Source organism: Colletotrichum navitas (genome assembly GCF_030913465.1).
Source record: "Colletotrichum navitas strain CBS 125086 chromosome Unknown LY79scaffold_6, whole genome shotgun sequence".
NCBI lineage: Eukaryota > Fungi > Ascomycota > Sordariomycetes > Glomerellales > Glomerellaceae > Colletotrichum > Colletotrichum navitas.
This window is the reverse complement of record NW_026850552.1, coordinates 676778-690639: the sequence shown is the minus strand read 5'-3', so window position 1 is coordinate 690639 and position 13862 is coordinate 676778. Positions and strand designations below refer to the sequence as shown.

Sequence of the window (13862 nt, the reverse complement as noted above, 5' to 3'; positions counted from 1 at the left end):
CACAGAAACGTCTGGTGAGTGTTATGAAGTTGTGGTGGTTGTGTGATGAGACGTCTATAACTACAAACGTCGTAATGTCTGTGAGCTGTTCAGAGGGTAGAAGAATGAAGAACAGTCAGTCCCAGAAGAGAGGGAAGAGGGGGAAGAAATGATGACCGCAGACCGGGGGTGCCCAGGGCTGGAAGTAGTGGGTGGGGAGGCCAGGGTCCAACAAGACGGAGACGGGAGGGAAAGGCAAATCAGTGTGGGTGTCGGGCATGAGGTGGACAGTTCAGGCAGAGCAGCCAGCTAGACAGACAGTCCCCTCCAGGCCTAAACTGGAACAACTGGGCAGGGCAGGGCAGGACAGGACAGGGTTGGGTGGCCAAAGACATGGATGTAGCATCTTGACGACTCAGCATTGCTTCCAGAGGTGCGGCTGCAGGAAGAGAGGCGGAGGGTGCGGGATTCAGGGATGCGTACCTTGACTACCTAGCCACCTGAGTATGTTAACGATGAACGGTCTTTGCGCTCGGTATGCTCAGCCTGCCTAGCCAACAAATGTATCTGATGACCGTATTTTCGGCGACGGGGACTTGTGAACCAGGGCTAAATGGACCATATCTTAACCTGGAAGATGGTCATCTATACAACACAACATTACTCGGAATGAAAATGAAGATAAGAACAGGTCACTTGAACATACCGTTATCCCCCAGGCTAGACCGAAAATAATGTGCGTATACCCTTGTTTTCTGGTCGTCCAATTTTCCATTTAGTCCTTGCCAGATCGATTGGCTGGGCTCCAAAAGACACAAAAGATGTGGTCAGGCTTCCGGTGCGTGCGCCCCGAATACTGTGCTGGTGTGCTTACAAGTGGCCTTCGAGGATGGGTGTTCCCTGCAACAGCCCGATGCCACACCCGAGCTACATTAAGGGTGACAGAAGTAACGTCTTGCGTTAGGCGGTGGGAATTCGTGGCTGATGCCAGCTCTCGGGACCAAGAGCTGCATTCTTTGAAACCCCTCCGGGTCGAGTTGAGAGCCAGACCGTATTGAATACTAGGGATAATCATGTACGCAGCATGCAGCACTGGCAGAAGTGCATGTAGCATCCCTTGTGACCTGTGACCTGTGCAAAAAGGAGGGGGGAACGAGGCAGCCGTGGAAATGACCTCATAAGGGCAGGCATGTCGACCAATGGAATATGGAAGTTGGGCCTAAGCCTTGCCCTGTGGCCGAGCGCCGACAGAGGGGCCTCCAAGGGGCGGCACCGGCACTTCTTGTGCTGGTGCGAGGGGCTCTGCTGCAAGATGCTCGGCGAGTCCGCGAGAGTTCCCGTTACACTCTCTCTGAACGCACCATGTCTGCCCGGCACTGATGCTGTAAATTAGATTCATTGGGTTCCTACATATCTTCCCGGAGAGGGACAGTTTCCACTCGACAGGTCATCTGCTGCAGCCATATACACTAGGCAGGTAGTATTCTAGCGGCCGAAAATGAATCGGGCGAGTATTAAGTATTGTGATCACTATGATTGCGCCATGGCTTCAACACCCTTGTGGCATTGGGAATAAAAGTATTTCATCATGCACATTCATCAGGTAGATTGCACGCCTGCCCGGACAAGGTAGAGGGATAAATATAAATGGCTGAAAGTGGCAGACGGAAAACCCAGGTGTGGGTAATAGTGTCATGGTGACGAGCTGGGCGGGCGTGGACGAGAGTCGAAGTGGAAGTGGAATGCCCCGCGGCGAAGGATTTGAAGAGGGGAAGCCTGCAGTGCGGATAAGTGGGCTGCTTACCTACTTGAGAGCCGGTGACGTAGCGTACACACGTGTGAACTACATCGTACCTCCCTCCTCTGTGGATGGGTGTACTATTGTGGTGGCGCACCTGGGCTTCTGGCTATTATCGCTGCGCGACGCCCGCCGCTGGTGTACGGGTCACGTGCTTGGGCGGAGTCGAAGGCCATCTCAGTTCAGGAAGGAATGAAAGCTTGTTGGCTCACCGTTGTCAGCAAACGACGAAATGGAACACGGCCGATGGTGGGGGCTTCCTTGTCCCTGGCTCTACTCAGTACAGTAAACAATCCTATTGTGTCATTCGTCCAACGGCCACCCTGGCAGCATACCGTAACCGTAACCGACGCAATGGTCCTACCCGCCAACCACATTCCTCCACATGGTACGTATCTTGCTACAGTGTTCCCTGTTGTAATCGGAATCCCACATTCTCACGAATAACAACCCCCATCTATCACCGCTGCAGCACCACAAGGCCGTCCGCCCTTGGTACAAGCTCTCTCTCTCTCTCTCTCTCTCTCTCTCTCTCTCTCTCTATTTCGAGTCACATATCGCGAGAGCAGTCTCTGTATCTTGTGCTCTTGAGCATTGGTCCAGTCGAGAATTGGGGTAGGACAGCCAAGAGAGGCACAAGAAAAAGGCTGACGTAAATTGTTTCTTCGACGGCCTTGTATTCTGATCCTTGTCGTTGTGTTTCCCCCCAACCTCGCGTCAACCCCATTTCACGATCGTGGCCGGCAAACTCGCAACCCCGCGCCAATCAAATCCCCTGCCCGTTTGAATGAGCCAACACCACGATGCCATCACCCGTGCATCCGTTTGATGCCTTCATACGTTCTGTGCGAGGTACGCCATCAAAACCTTTGCGTCTCATTCGATGGCCTGCGTGGCACGCGCAAGCAAACGGGCCAACCGCCAACGTCACGCCAGAGAGCTCAGCCCGGCCTCAGCTGTTGCCCTGCCCTGCTTTTTTCAAAATGTCACTTTTCCTTGCCTCGTCTGCGACCTGCAGCTGTCGCCCTCTTTCTGCTGGCTCTGCGGCTGCAAGGGCATCCGATGGATCATGGCCCTAGGTATCTGTACTCTCTGTATTGAGCATCTCTACCCAACCTCCGCTTTTCCAGGATTAACGGCTGGGGTCAACACCAAGATTTCTGCCCACTTTCCTCCTGTGCCGTCCCTCGCAAACACAGCGACGCGCAATTCCCAGCTCTCGCTTCCACCACCACTTTCGCCATGCTTCCCAATTTGTGCTGGCCTGGTCGCACCCGGCCTGTTCGACCGCATACGGCGTCATCTGCTTCTTGACCGCATCACCGAGCTTTGCTTATTATATAAATGAACAGGCAACCGGTTGATGCTTCTCCCAGTAGTCATTTACTCCCACACCGCTCTCTCTCCCCTCTCTCTCTCCCCATCCACCTTGTTTGCTTCAGCCAGTCAGCGATATCCTCAAGGGAAGCCCTGCCGTCCTCATACTGAAATACCTGTGATACCCAACCTTCGGTCTCGGATATTCCTCCAAAGACCAGCCCGTAGTCAACATGAAGTCTGCCATATTCTCCCTGGCTCTCGCCACCAACCTCGCCGCTGCCAACCCCATCGAGGCTCGTCAAGCGTAAGTCACTGGAGCTCAAGAGGCGAGACCCTCAACGCCACTGGGCCGTAAACTGACACAAGACTAAGCCCGGACGCACCTGCCTTCACCCAGGCTGCCGACGCTCTCATCTCGGCCTACATCCCGGAGGGCCAGTGGAGCTCCTTGACCTCGGCCTTCGGTTCCGCCGCCAGCGCGGCCGGCGTCACTGGGGACGTCAAGTCCTACGTCTTCTCTGTCCTCAAGGCCACCAGCACCCCGAACTGGTTCCTCGCCGCCATCCCCACTGCCTACGTCAGTCAGTACGCCGCATTGGAGTCTGCCATTGAGAGCCTCCGCCCTACTGCCGCCGCTGCTACTCCCGTACCCACCGTCATCGCCGTCACCACCACCGACAGCGAGGGCAACACCATCACCACCAGCCTCTCTGCTACCATCACGCCCGTCCCGACCACCATCACTACTGACCTGGTGCCCACGCTTTCCCCCAGTGTTGTTACCGGCACCGACGCCGCCGGCAGTGCCTTCACCTCGACTGTTCTGAACACCAGCAATGAGGGTGACACCACCGCGTAAGTTGCTTCTCGGCGCCCTCTTTTCTCTACCTAATCTTTCATCTCGGCCGTCGTACCACTAACACTCCTCTCCGTAGCACCGCGACTGCTACCGAGACTGCTACCACCGAGACAGAGACCGCGACCGGCACCGCTTCCGCGACTGAGTCTCCTGAGCCTACTGGCACTGACGCCTCCGGCACCGCCCCTGCATCCACTGATGCCCCCAACGCTGCGCCGACTGTCATGGTCAACGCCTTTGCCGGGTTTGCCGCCATCGTCGGTTTGGTCATGACCCTCTAAGGGACCTGACGATTAGCAGGGGTGGTACTCCTTACCCAGCGTCAAAGTTTGGAATAATGAGGAAATGGTATGCTTCTTGTAGATAATGACTGCTTGGATTGACATCAGCCCTTCGATCAGTATACGAGGCCCTATTGTCGCAGTTGCGAAGCGACTGTCTGCCATGGGTTACAATGTAATAATGACTAATAATGTGAGGCAACTACATCTCCGGGTAAAAGACGCACGCTCCTGTTCCAATACGATGTGGGCAAACTTATCCCAACATCATTGACTTCGTAAGTGAGCAGCGCGGCATCGAGCTGCTCTGCCTCCATCTCGGGAGCCTCACCCGGAGACCAAAATTTCCATCCCCGGCTCGTGAACCGAGGCGAGGTGCGCCATCGCTGGCTGGCACGGCGAGCCTCGTAACATCGGGCTTATTTCTCCGCTGCATATCCGCGCCAGGGGATGCATAATTCTGTCCAGGGACCAATTAAGCACCAGAGAGCACAGCTTTATGCAGACACGATGATGCGGGGAGAGAGGCGAGGATGAGAGGCAGCCTACAACAGCAGAAGGCTTTGCGTCTCGTCCCAGGTTTAGGAATGAGCCTGGCAACGGACCGGACTTTGTCGAAAGGGGGGCGCAGTCGGCATCTCAAAAAACCAGAGAAAAAAAATAAGAACAAAAGGAAAAGGGGGTCCATGGCCGAACGGGCAGCACATATGTTCCTTCCATGGACCAGCCAGGCTCCGTCCAGAGTCGATATTCTGCTCTTGCAGAGAGCAATACATAAACTCATGATGGGTCTAGACCCGACTGGCCGGGAACCAAACGATCAGCTCGGACCATTATGGAGGCTTATCACAAATGCATGAGAGCATGAAGCACAAATGGTCACCTAATATGAACGCTCCATGTTTGTTCCTTTTTTTGTTGTTGTTATTGTTATGGTTGCGTGAGATACTACTCGTACAAAATCCAACACCAGCATGACTCGTCCAACGTGGTGATACTCTGTTTTCATCCTTTTCTCGTGCGTTTTTGTACCTATGAGCCAGATGAAAAAATAAATAAGTCTAGCAGAACCCTGAGCCACCGCCCCCGAAATTTCTTCTTTGTGACCGCTCGAATGCATTTCATGACCACCCCCTCCCCCTTAATCCCCCGGAAAAAGAGCATGCAGAAACTATGTGCAAAAAGAAAACAGAAAAGGAAATAAGTGAAGAGAACTTTTTTCTTCGTCTAGCAGCAAGAGGTGAGAGGAAGAAGATGAATCCATCCATGAAATAAAATAACCCCGCCAAAGAAAAAAAGTAGGCCGATGATTGTCATATCGGTCCTTTGCCGATTACGCCGGAGAAGAGACTTTCATCAACCCATGCCCAAAGCCTCTTCCCGAGGAAGAGCAACTTGCTCTCACTTCAATCCTCAACTCGACCTTCTTACCCCATCGTGTTCGTCTCTGATTAATCCGCGCTCTCTCGATTATTTCCGATCCGGCTCCCGCCCATGGACGTATATCGCCGGCCACCTGGCAGCATCTATTTGCCGTGTCCCTTCCTTGACGAGAAGCAAGGAACTTTTACAATCATCCAATGGCGACAGTACTAGCGGGCCCATTTCGCCTGATCCTAATAAACGTTGTAAACTCAACGGCACTAAGAGTGGAAGATTGCCCAAGATCAGGCCGCGTCATTCCGCAACCTTCAGAGCCTGGCAGCTGTCGGGGGGGGGGGGGGGAAATCCCACACGAGCTGCGTAATTCGTAAAAACATTCTTGTCTTGTGGCGCTCTGCCCTCAGGATATTTGGGCCTTCGTGGCCAGCTTTTTCGCTTCTTTGTAAAGGAACTCAATGTTGTCCAGAAGTATTTCCTTGTCGCCTTGGATGACTGCCTCGTAGTATGCAATCAAGTTCTCGAGGCCAGTTATGTTGACCGTCGCCCCCGTGGCATCCGCCACTGCACATGCCCGGAACTCCTCAAACATCTCCAAATCAAAATGCCGGGCCAAGAAATGAGACCAGAACCGATAGAGGGATATCATGTCGCCAGGGATCTCCCCAGCCAAAGCGTTCATCCGTTTGGAGAGCGCACGTGTACGAAATTCAGGATACGGGATGTTGTCAATGCGAGACTCTGTAGCCGAGTCCTCGCCTCGGACACGCATCACTAGATGTGCGCGTTGGGACGGACTCGACATGTCGCTGCTGCTCCTGCTGCTGCTGCCGCCGCCGCCGCCGCCGTAGCCACCAGACATTGTCTCATCACCACAGGCTACAATGCCTTCATCCAACTAGGACTGGAGGACCTCGGCGGACTGGGCGTGCTTTCCATTGATCAAGGGCGCGCTCTCCGCGTGAGACTCGGCAGAGCCATTGAGAAGTTGTTCAATCTTGGACCCGGATTCCGAGTGGGCACCAGCCTGCTCAGACGTTCCCGGCTGGAATTCGGGAACCTGAGCTGAAAGCTGCGTCTCGGGTCCGGCACCGTTCACCAGACCATTCATCTGCCCCGCAGGCAGCTCGGTAGGGTAGGCAACGTAGCCGTTCTCAGTGCCGTTGGGGTATGCGGACGGCGAAACAACAGGGTAGTCGCCCAACATCCCATGGTCGTAGGGAGCCATGGCGTGAAGCGAGCGCGGGTAAAAGTACTGAGGCCCAGCGTTGCGCGCGGACTCGAAGCGCAGCTCCATCTTGGAGTAGACGAATTTCTGCCAATGCGTGCGAGAGCGCAGTCTCTCGATACCATCATCTCCAATGACATAGTCCAATTGGGGGCACTCGGCACAGATTGCGCGCAGAGTTTGAGGGTCGGCGACGGTACGGACCCTGGAGAAACCAAGTACGAGCTCCAAGGGCACGAAACCCTGGCTGTCCATGTGCTTACGCAAGAACTCGTCCTTCAAGAGATTTTCGACAGAGAAGTAGTACTCAAACTGAGGAATCATGAGGTGTCTGGTCTGCTCGTAGAAAGCAGGGTAAGAACCAGGGGTCATGGGCATGCCGTAGTCCCAGGAAACCTGACTCATGTTTGTCTGAACCTGACGGATGCGACCAGAGTTCGAAGGGCCACCGGCTCCACGGAAAGCACCGGAACCGTTGGACTGGCCACGGCCACCGCGACCGCCCCGAGACTGGGAACCGCCGTATGATGAAGCAAAGCTACCGTTCTGGTGCAGAGGGGGGCTAGTAAATTGGCGCGGGCCTTGGGAGCCGAAAGAGTTGCCGTTGCCCATGTAGGAAGATTGCTGAGAGTGCATGGGCACGTTTCCAGGGTGGCCTCCGCGGCCCCGGTATCCGCCACGACCCCTATCACCGCGACCCTCGCCTCTCTCTCTCACAGGTCCGGCCTGTTCCTGCTTTGTGGTTAGTGCCATCGTTGGTTGGAATCACGGGACAAGAGCAGCACGAGGCAACTTACGTTGGTGGCATTGGACTGCGGCTCCTTATTACGTTCGCCCGAGCTGGGTGCGGAAGGCTTGCGCTGCTCCTTGCTGGACGCCTCCATGGAAGCGCGCTTGTTTGCAGCAGGGGGCTGAGAGTTGGTTCTGGTCGGGGCGTTGCCATCTCGGGCACGCTCACGAGCCTCGCTCCCTGACTTGCTAGAAGGGACGGCAGCAGCGGCAGGCTTGTCGGCAGCAGCGGCGGCGGCCGAAGCACCGTGTCCACCGCGAGAGGTGACGTCGCGTCCGCCACGAGCGCCACCGCGTCCTCCTCGAGATCCTCTCACTGAGGGAATGGGGGTGGAGAACTGAACAGTGGGTACGAAGTCCATGCGCTCCCACTTCTCCTTGGAACGTCCTTTTGAGGCGGCGTCGTCCTGGGCGTCAGCGTCTGGCCGCTCCGTCTTGTCGGAGGGCTTGCGCTTATCCTCCTTGACGGTCTCCTTGACCGCCGTCTCGGGCGTAGGCCATGACTGGACATCACCGACGGGAGGGGGCACCTCAGTAGGTCGGCTGTCTCTGTCGATTACTCTAGAACCGCGAGCACCGTTCCTGCGGACGGCCACTTCGCCATCGCCAGCCTTGCGCTGAGACTTGCTGGAGGCGGGAACACCGTTCGCCGCTTCAGTGGCGTCGGCGGCCTTGCTCTTCTTCTTGGACTCCTGACTATTGGGCCAGGCGTCAGCGGAGCTGGATGCGCCGGAAGCACCGTTGACGGGCAGGGTGACGGATGTCTTTGCAGCCTGTGTCTCCTTCCGTTGGGTCCAGATGTTGACCGAAGGGAGCGGTGCCTCGACCAGCTCGATCTTGGGTTGCTCCTTCTCCTGCTCTGCCTGCTTATCCTTCTTGGCATCCTCGCCCGACTCTTTTCCTGCCTTGCCCTTTCTTGGCTTCCTAGAGCCCTTCTTCGGCTCAGCATCATCGGTCACGCGCGTGGACGCACTTGCTGACCTTACGCTCTTCTCGCTTCGGCGAGCGGAGCCCTCGGTGACCGCGTCCTCGTCATCGCGTCGAGAATCGGTGACGGAGGCGGCAGCGGATGTGTTGTTGGTGTTGGCCTCAGCAGGGACAGAAGGAGCGTCCTGTGTGGAGGCGATTTGGGCCTTGAGAGGGGTATTTCTCGAAGTCTCGTCGTCAATGGGGTCGCCGCTCTTGACGGCGTTGGTCTCGACAGTGGTCTGCTCACCGTTTACTGAGTTGGCGGCATCCTTGCCGTTCTCAGTGGGCTGGGTTGCCGATGTGGTGGCCGCCTGGCCCTTGGCGGCTTGAGCGTAGGAGAATGCAGTAGCCATCGTGTCTGATGCTAGGTCTGATGCAGAAATATGCATGCGTCGAAAAGACTATCGGGGGTATATTGGACCAGGAAAGACGATCAACGGATCCAATCCTGCCAGGCCCCGAAGTAGATAGCCACGGACGGGCTGTGTTGGATCCTGCTAGAGGGTAAACCGAGGTCTACCAGCAACTCCCCGAGCGGAGACAGATCGGAGAGAGCGAAGTAACCTCTCCGTGGAGCGTGAGAATGAATTCGGTCGGGCGGCTTTGGGAGCCGTCAAGAGAATCAAGTATGTATTGACGTCGTCAGAAGTCGCGAATTGATTTGGGAGGCCCAAAGGTGACAAGACGAGCGGGAGATGCTGGTCCAGTGAAGCCGACGTGGAGGCTTCTGTTGGGCGAAATGCGGGGACGAGAAATCCGACGGGGGCACGCAAGTACTGAAATTCAGCAAGGGCGAGCACGACGAGGGAGTCCGAGGGGTTGTGGAAGCTGTGTTCCTCGTAACGATGTAGCAGCGTTGGGTGGAAGGCAAGTCAAGGAGAAGGGTTGGGTTGAGAAGCGTGGCGTTCCGGAGATGCTCGGGTTGCGGCGATCTAAGGAAAATGTGAACGACGATAAACGCAAAGTTTCGATTGGACGACTTTATTGTTGGGCTTAAGGGGTCTTCGTGTACGAAATGCCCGCTGTGTATATGGCGAAAGAGAATTCGGCCGGAGCAAGACGAGAGAACTGAAGAATGACCACAAAGATGCAGGGTAAAGGTAGGTCTGCGGAGGGGAGGGAGAAAGAGAGGAGATTGTGCGGTTGTGGGAGAGGAGGAGAGAAATGTTGCAGGAATAAAATCTGAGGCCCGAGGTTTTTTTTTTTTTTTTTTTTTTTTTTTTTTTTTTTTTTTTTTTTCTTGTGAATGAATTTTTTTTCCCTCTCGGAAAGCCGCTACCAGGTTGGTACTTGAGGTAAAGGTGGAGGCGTCGACCTGACTTTTTTTAGCGGGGAGGGGAGGGTAGTGGTGGACTGGCAATCTCTGGCTGTGACGGTAACTGCGATGTTTGAGGCGGGCAGGCAGCCAGGCAAGTTGAGGAAGGCCCAGTGCATGTAGATGGGAAAAGTGCTTCATTCGACACTTGGTAAATCAATTCCAGGGCACATCGCTCAGCATTAGGCAGGAGGATTACGATGAAGCATGCGCCTGAAACGAGATGCATTGGAATGCTTACAGTGATGGTAAGAAAGTGCGAATTCGTGGTTACTGGTTAGCGAAGACGCGGGTACCTTATAGGGGGTAGGTAACTAATGGAAGGCAATTAACGGAAAGCAAGTGCGTTCACGCAGGTGTCTTGGGGCACGCCATGCCGGGTATTGGGCATTGGATGGAGGAGGGGTGAGAGAAAATGAGTAGCCCTGCCCTTGGGGAGGGGGATTCAGTGTCCCCATCCCGTCCGTCCGTCCCGTTGGGGGGTTAGTGGGCGGGCGCCGGGCGGTGACTAACTTATTTCCGACCTGAGGCCATGAGGCAGGGTCGACCAAATGCCTTGACCAGTCAGGAAACATGGATACTGATGGCCTCGGGCAAGTAAAGCGGCTACCCTAGAGGCATTTGTACTGTAGTAACGGCAGAAATCGTCCATCTCTCCGGCAGGGCACCAGCAAAACACGCAACGGCAGAATCAAGAGCACCATAGCCAGTACTGGCACTTCGACAAGCTGCTCAGGGCTGGAGACTGAGCGGAACCACGGGCGGCAAGGTAGCAGACGGTTCAATGCCATTGGCACACTCATCATTAGTCTTGGGCCTCGAACTACGTGGAACTGGAGGCCCGTAAAAATCTTGAAGCAAAGAAAGAATCTTAAAGCGAAGAAAGAAACCCCAAGAAGAAAGATAAAACCCAGTAGGGAGGGGGAAACCACTGAGGTATTACCCCTCCTCTCGTTCCCCTCTCTGGATAAAGTGCTTAATTGCCTCCACTACGATACTGTTTTCACACGCTCACCACCTTCGCTTTGCACCAGTCCTATCCTGAGGAGTCGGACCGGCCCTGCAAGGTTTCCTGACTCCTTGAGGCTGCAGTTCCTCTTGCCCTCGACTGACATACCTAAGCCGCTGTAACCTTCTGCATTACATATGCATTGGTACAGGTCTGCTCGCCGGCTTTGGTGGGGTTGCGCGAATATAAGCCGGCTAGTTAATAGGTAGGCCAAGGCATTTTTTGTACTCATTTCATGTGCTCTTGTTTGTGGACGATGGTTTCTGCCTGGGTCTTGTTCGCTCGCGTCGTCTGTCATGGAATTTTGCGATGTGATGGCGAGTGTTGCCGACTTACAGACGTATCGCACTATAACTCAACGCAACGCAACGCAACATAACGCACCGCACCGCACCACGCTCCCCTACTCCCTCGAGCGGGTATGGTAAATGGTCGGATTTCGATCAAACGGACCTTGTGCCCCGGGCCTCCCTCCTTCGTCCCTTCCTTCCATTCTGTACGCAACTAATCGCGCCACGTTCCCTTCCGACTGCCTGCCTCAAGTCCTGACTGCCTGCCTCAAGTCCTTGCCTTGTCGGAACAGGAAACCATCGGCAACACGTCTCCTTCTAGGAGGTCTCGTCTGATATTGTTGGACAAAAATGTCCGTTTGCTCACCAAACCTTACGGGTTACGGGCAGCGGTGCTGTCTCTTGGTACGTACCTACCAAGGACAGGATGCACAATCCACCCCAAAGCTCGCTCGCTGGTTTTCTGTCCGAGACAATGGCTGCCTACGTGATACCGTCGTAGTACAGACCTACATAGGTACAAAGCGTACAGAGCATACACAGCGTACAGAGCGCAGTACTGACTGCACAACCTCCCTACCTACGCCTGCAGATATGAATCACACACGCACAATTCCTTTCCTATTTGTTTGTAATGCAGGGCTGAGGGCTAAGGGCTGAGGGCTTGAGGGCTGGATCCTATCTTTGCAGCCCGCATTGCAGCCACGCTCCGAAACGCCGCAGCTCTGCAACTTTGGCTTTCAGAGGGGGGTCACCAACCTAACCTTACCCCTACCTGCCTGGTTTACTCCAATTTGGCTGGCGGCGAGGGTAACCGCGGCTATCCAACGACCAAGACAGATCCTCCTTGACAATACTGCTTGATCCTGCTCTCATTGCGTGACTCAAAAGGATGGAAAATTCCTATCCAGGTATCCAGGTCATCAGAGGGAATTGTCACCAGGCCACATTTGGAAAGTATCCGTCATGACGGCAACGCTGTGCGAGTATTGATTGTGCTTTCACGTCATTTAGTGCCACACACACACACACACACCACACACACACGTAAACTACAAGCACACCGCCACGGGCTTTCGCTCTCTGCGTTTGAGGATCGCCCTTCCGACAGCTTCATGCATAGACTCGGCATTGTCCCTATCTAATCTGTCAACAAGGAAAGCGCGGCCAAGTCCGCCTCGGAGCACCGTCTTAGTCATCACGTATACTGACGGCGACAGGGGCATTTCCTATCTGGGCATGTACGGATAGTGTAGAACGATTTTCCATGCCTGGCTTGCGTAGTGGGGCAATCCCCGATGCCGGGCTGGCTTTGTCGTCCGATACCCGATACGCCGACCACTTTTTATTTTTTGTTATCTGTATGCGGATAAACAGACCCGGATGTAATGTTTTCCAAGAATATGAATAGCACGGCTTTGCCTGCAATAGATTGCTGACCGACTGAAAGCGGGCAAGACCTGCAAGCTTGCGCCGACTCGTTATGCATATACGTTATATATATATATATATATATATATATATTAACTATTTTTTAATAGAAGAACAACCAAAAAAGCCGGGCTAGCAAGGAAAGCGAAGGGGTGAAAGAACAAAAAGACGAGAATCCGCCACGCGGCCTCTCTCCTTCTATCCTCTTCCCAAGCTACGCAAGGAAGGGCGACCTGATTGGCTGCATGGCGTGTCGTTGCGGAAAGCTGGATGGCTCTCCATGCATCACTAAACGCCCAGAAGCCTGCGCCGGCGTCTTTCGGAAAACTAGGAACTTGTAATAATGAAGTAACGTACTGAAAGATAATACTTGGATCTGTGGCTAAATAACCTGAAGGAAAGCATTGGTAGCCTAGGCAAGTCGCAGGGCCAGGGAAAATGGTATCGAACGGCACCGTTTCTTCAACCTCATCTTTGGTTGCGCTCCTAGGATCTTTACCCACAGCCATTAATTCCCCACCAGAGATCCCTGGGATTCGTCAACTTTCATTTTTTTTCCTTTTTTTCTTTTCTATTTGGGGCACAATCGACTGACTCGTTTCTTGGCTGTGCCGGACTCGACCGTCCGCTTTGTGGGACAGAGCCCTACCTTCGTCCCCCCAGAGTCCTTCTGTGGTCTCCATCTGCGAGTGCGACATTGAAGATTGCCGGAAACTGTAGGTTGACTGAGATGGGCAGAAGAGAGCGTCAGGTGTCTCCAAGACAACATGTATATTTATAATTCCTTTTCCCTCTCAGCCTGCACGTACACACGGCAACTGCATGTCGATCATTGTGGGGACATGACCCAATCTAGCCTGACTCGGTGAGAGGCTTGTGCAAAAAGAAAAGTATAGACAGCGCATGCGGGAGAGAAAGAGAGAGAAAGCCGCATCGGCATTTCTCCTGTCGCCGTTCTCGGCAACGTATGTGCTCCGCTCCGCTGGCATCGATTTGATTTCGATGCATGAAGCAGGCGCGGGCACAGTCCTTCTCAGCTAGGGTTCGCTGTTTGACGGAGACTTCTATAGCGTCCAACAGCCATGACCTCTCTATGCCACACTATCGCCACGGCTCGACTATCAGTCATGTTCATGTTTGACTTGATGGGCGTGTTTCTTTGTATCCATCAAGCGGGTACCTTGTTATTTTACAAGGGACGACCAGAAGGCTAG

The 13862-nt window shown here is 54.4% G+C and overlaps 7 protein-coding genes across 7 annotated transcripts; 2 read left to right on the top strand and 5 right to left on the bottom strand.

Moving 5' to 3' along the window:
• Positions 1 to 636: 636 nt before the first annotated feature.
• On the bottom strand, positions 637 to 1307 carry LY79DRAFT_327033 (uncharacterized protein). The gene has a single exon (XM_060552465.1). The coding sequence runs from the start codon at positions 1091 to 1093 to the stop codon at positions 755 to 757; it is 339 nt and encodes a 112-aa protein (XP_060418800.1). The 5' UTR covers positions 1094 to 1307; the 3' UTR covers positions 637 to 754.
• A 1239-nt stretch (positions 1308 to 2546) lies between these two features.
• On the top strand, positions 2547 to 3422 carry LY79DRAFT_326972 (uncharacterized protein). Its single transcript, XM_060552464.1, has one exon. The coding sequence runs from the start codon at positions 2661 to 2663 to the stop codon at positions 3123 to 3125; it is 465 nt and encodes a 154-aa protein (XP_060418799.1). The 5' UTR covers positions 2547 to 2660; the 3' UTR covers positions 3126 to 3422.
• On the top strand, positions 3104 to 4504 carry LY79DRAFT_327088 (uncharacterized protein). Its single transcript, XM_060552466.1, has 3 exons — positions 3104 to 3401; positions 3470 to 3952; positions 4033 to 4504. Exons 1-3 carry the CDS (start codon positions 3328 to 3330, stop codon positions 4235 to 4237), a joined length of 762 nt encoding a protein of 253 aa, XP_060418798.1. The 5' UTR covers positions 3104 to 3327; the 3' UTR covers positions 4238 to 4504.
• Positions 4505 to 5947: 1443 nt separating this feature from the next.
• On the bottom strand, positions 5948 to 6452 carry LY79DRAFT_540058 (uncharacterized protein). Its single transcript, XM_060556848.1, has one exon. The coding sequence runs from the start codon at positions 6420 to 6422 to the stop codon at positions 6021 to 6023; it is 402 nt and encodes a 133-aa protein (XP_060418797.1). The 5' UTR covers positions 6423 to 6452; the 3' UTR covers positions 5948 to 6020.
• A 63-nt stretch (positions 6453 to 6515) lies between these two features.
• LY79DRAFT_587155 (La domain-containing protein) lies at positions 6516 to 8956 on the bottom strand (the record flags this gene model as incomplete). The annotated part of the gene is made up of 2 exons (XM_060560734.1): positions 6516 to 7580; positions 7643 to 8956. The coding sequence occupies 2 exons, from the start codon at positions 8954 to 8956 to the stop codon at positions 6516 to 6518; spliced, it is 2379 nt and encodes a 792-aa protein (XP_060418796.1).
• Positions 8957 to 9802: 846 nt separating this feature from the next.
• On the bottom strand, positions 9803 to 10309 carry LY79DRAFT_540057 (uncharacterized protein). Its single transcript, XM_060556847.1, has one exon. The coding sequence runs from the start codon at positions 10145 to 10147 to the stop codon at positions 9929 to 9931; it is 219 nt and encodes a 72-aa protein (XP_060418795.1). The 5' UTR covers positions 10148 to 10309; the 3' UTR covers positions 9803 to 9928.
• A 2403-nt stretch (positions 10310 to 12712) lies between these two features.
• On the bottom strand, positions 12713 to 13540 carry LY79DRAFT_540049 (uncharacterized protein). Its single transcript, XM_060556846.1, has 2 exons — positions 13244 to 13540; positions 12713 to 13177 (listed from the first exon to the last, which is right to left on the bottom strand). Exons 1-2 carry the CDS (start codon positions 13344 to 13346, stop codon positions 12741 to 12743), a joined length of 540 nt encoding a protein of 179 aa, XP_060418794.1. The 5' UTR covers positions 13347 to 13540; the 3' UTR covers positions 12713 to 12740.
• Positions 13541 to 13862: the final 322 nt, after the last annotated feature.

Excerpts from the sequence above, each read along its gene's own strand:
- LY79DRAFT_327033 (XM_060552465.1), bottom strand. The coding sequence starts at position 1,093 with ATGCTACATGCACTTCTGCCAGTGCTGCATGCTGCGTACATGATTATC.
- LY79DRAFT_326972 (XM_060552464.1), top strand. The coding sequence starts at position 2,661 with ATGGCCTGCGTGGCACGCGCAAGCAAACGGGCCAACCGCCAACGTCAC.
- LY79DRAFT_327088 (XM_060552466.1), top strand. The coding sequence starts at position 3,328 with ATGAAGTCTGCCATATTCTCCCTGGCTCTCGCCACCAACCTCGCCGCT. Across the intron at positions 3,402-3,469 it reads CCCATCGAGGCTCGTCAAGC|CCCGGACGCACCTGCCTTCA; the intron begins GTAAGTCACTGG and ends CACAAGACTAAG. Across the intron at positions 3,953-4,032 it reads AATGAGGGTGACACCACCGC|CACCGCGACTGCTACCGAGA; the intron begins GTAAGTTGCTTC and ends TCCTCTCCGTAG.
- LY79DRAFT_540058 (XM_060556848.1), bottom strand. The coding sequence starts at position 6,422 with ATGTCGAGTCCGTCCCAACGCGCACATCTAGTGATGCGTGTCCGAGGC.
- LY79DRAFT_540057 (XM_060556847.1), bottom strand. The coding sequence starts at position 10,147 with ATGCATCTCGTTTCAGGCGCATGCTTCATCGTAATCCTCCTGCCTAAT.
- LY79DRAFT_540049 (XM_060556846.1), bottom strand. The coding sequence starts at position 13,346 with ATGTCGCACTCGCAGATGGAGACCACAGAAGGACTCTGGGGGGACGAA. Across the intron at positions 13,178-13,243 it reads CCGGCACAGCCAAGAAACGA|GGATCTCTGGTGGGGAATTA; the intron begins GTCAGTCGATTG and ends GACGAATCCCAG.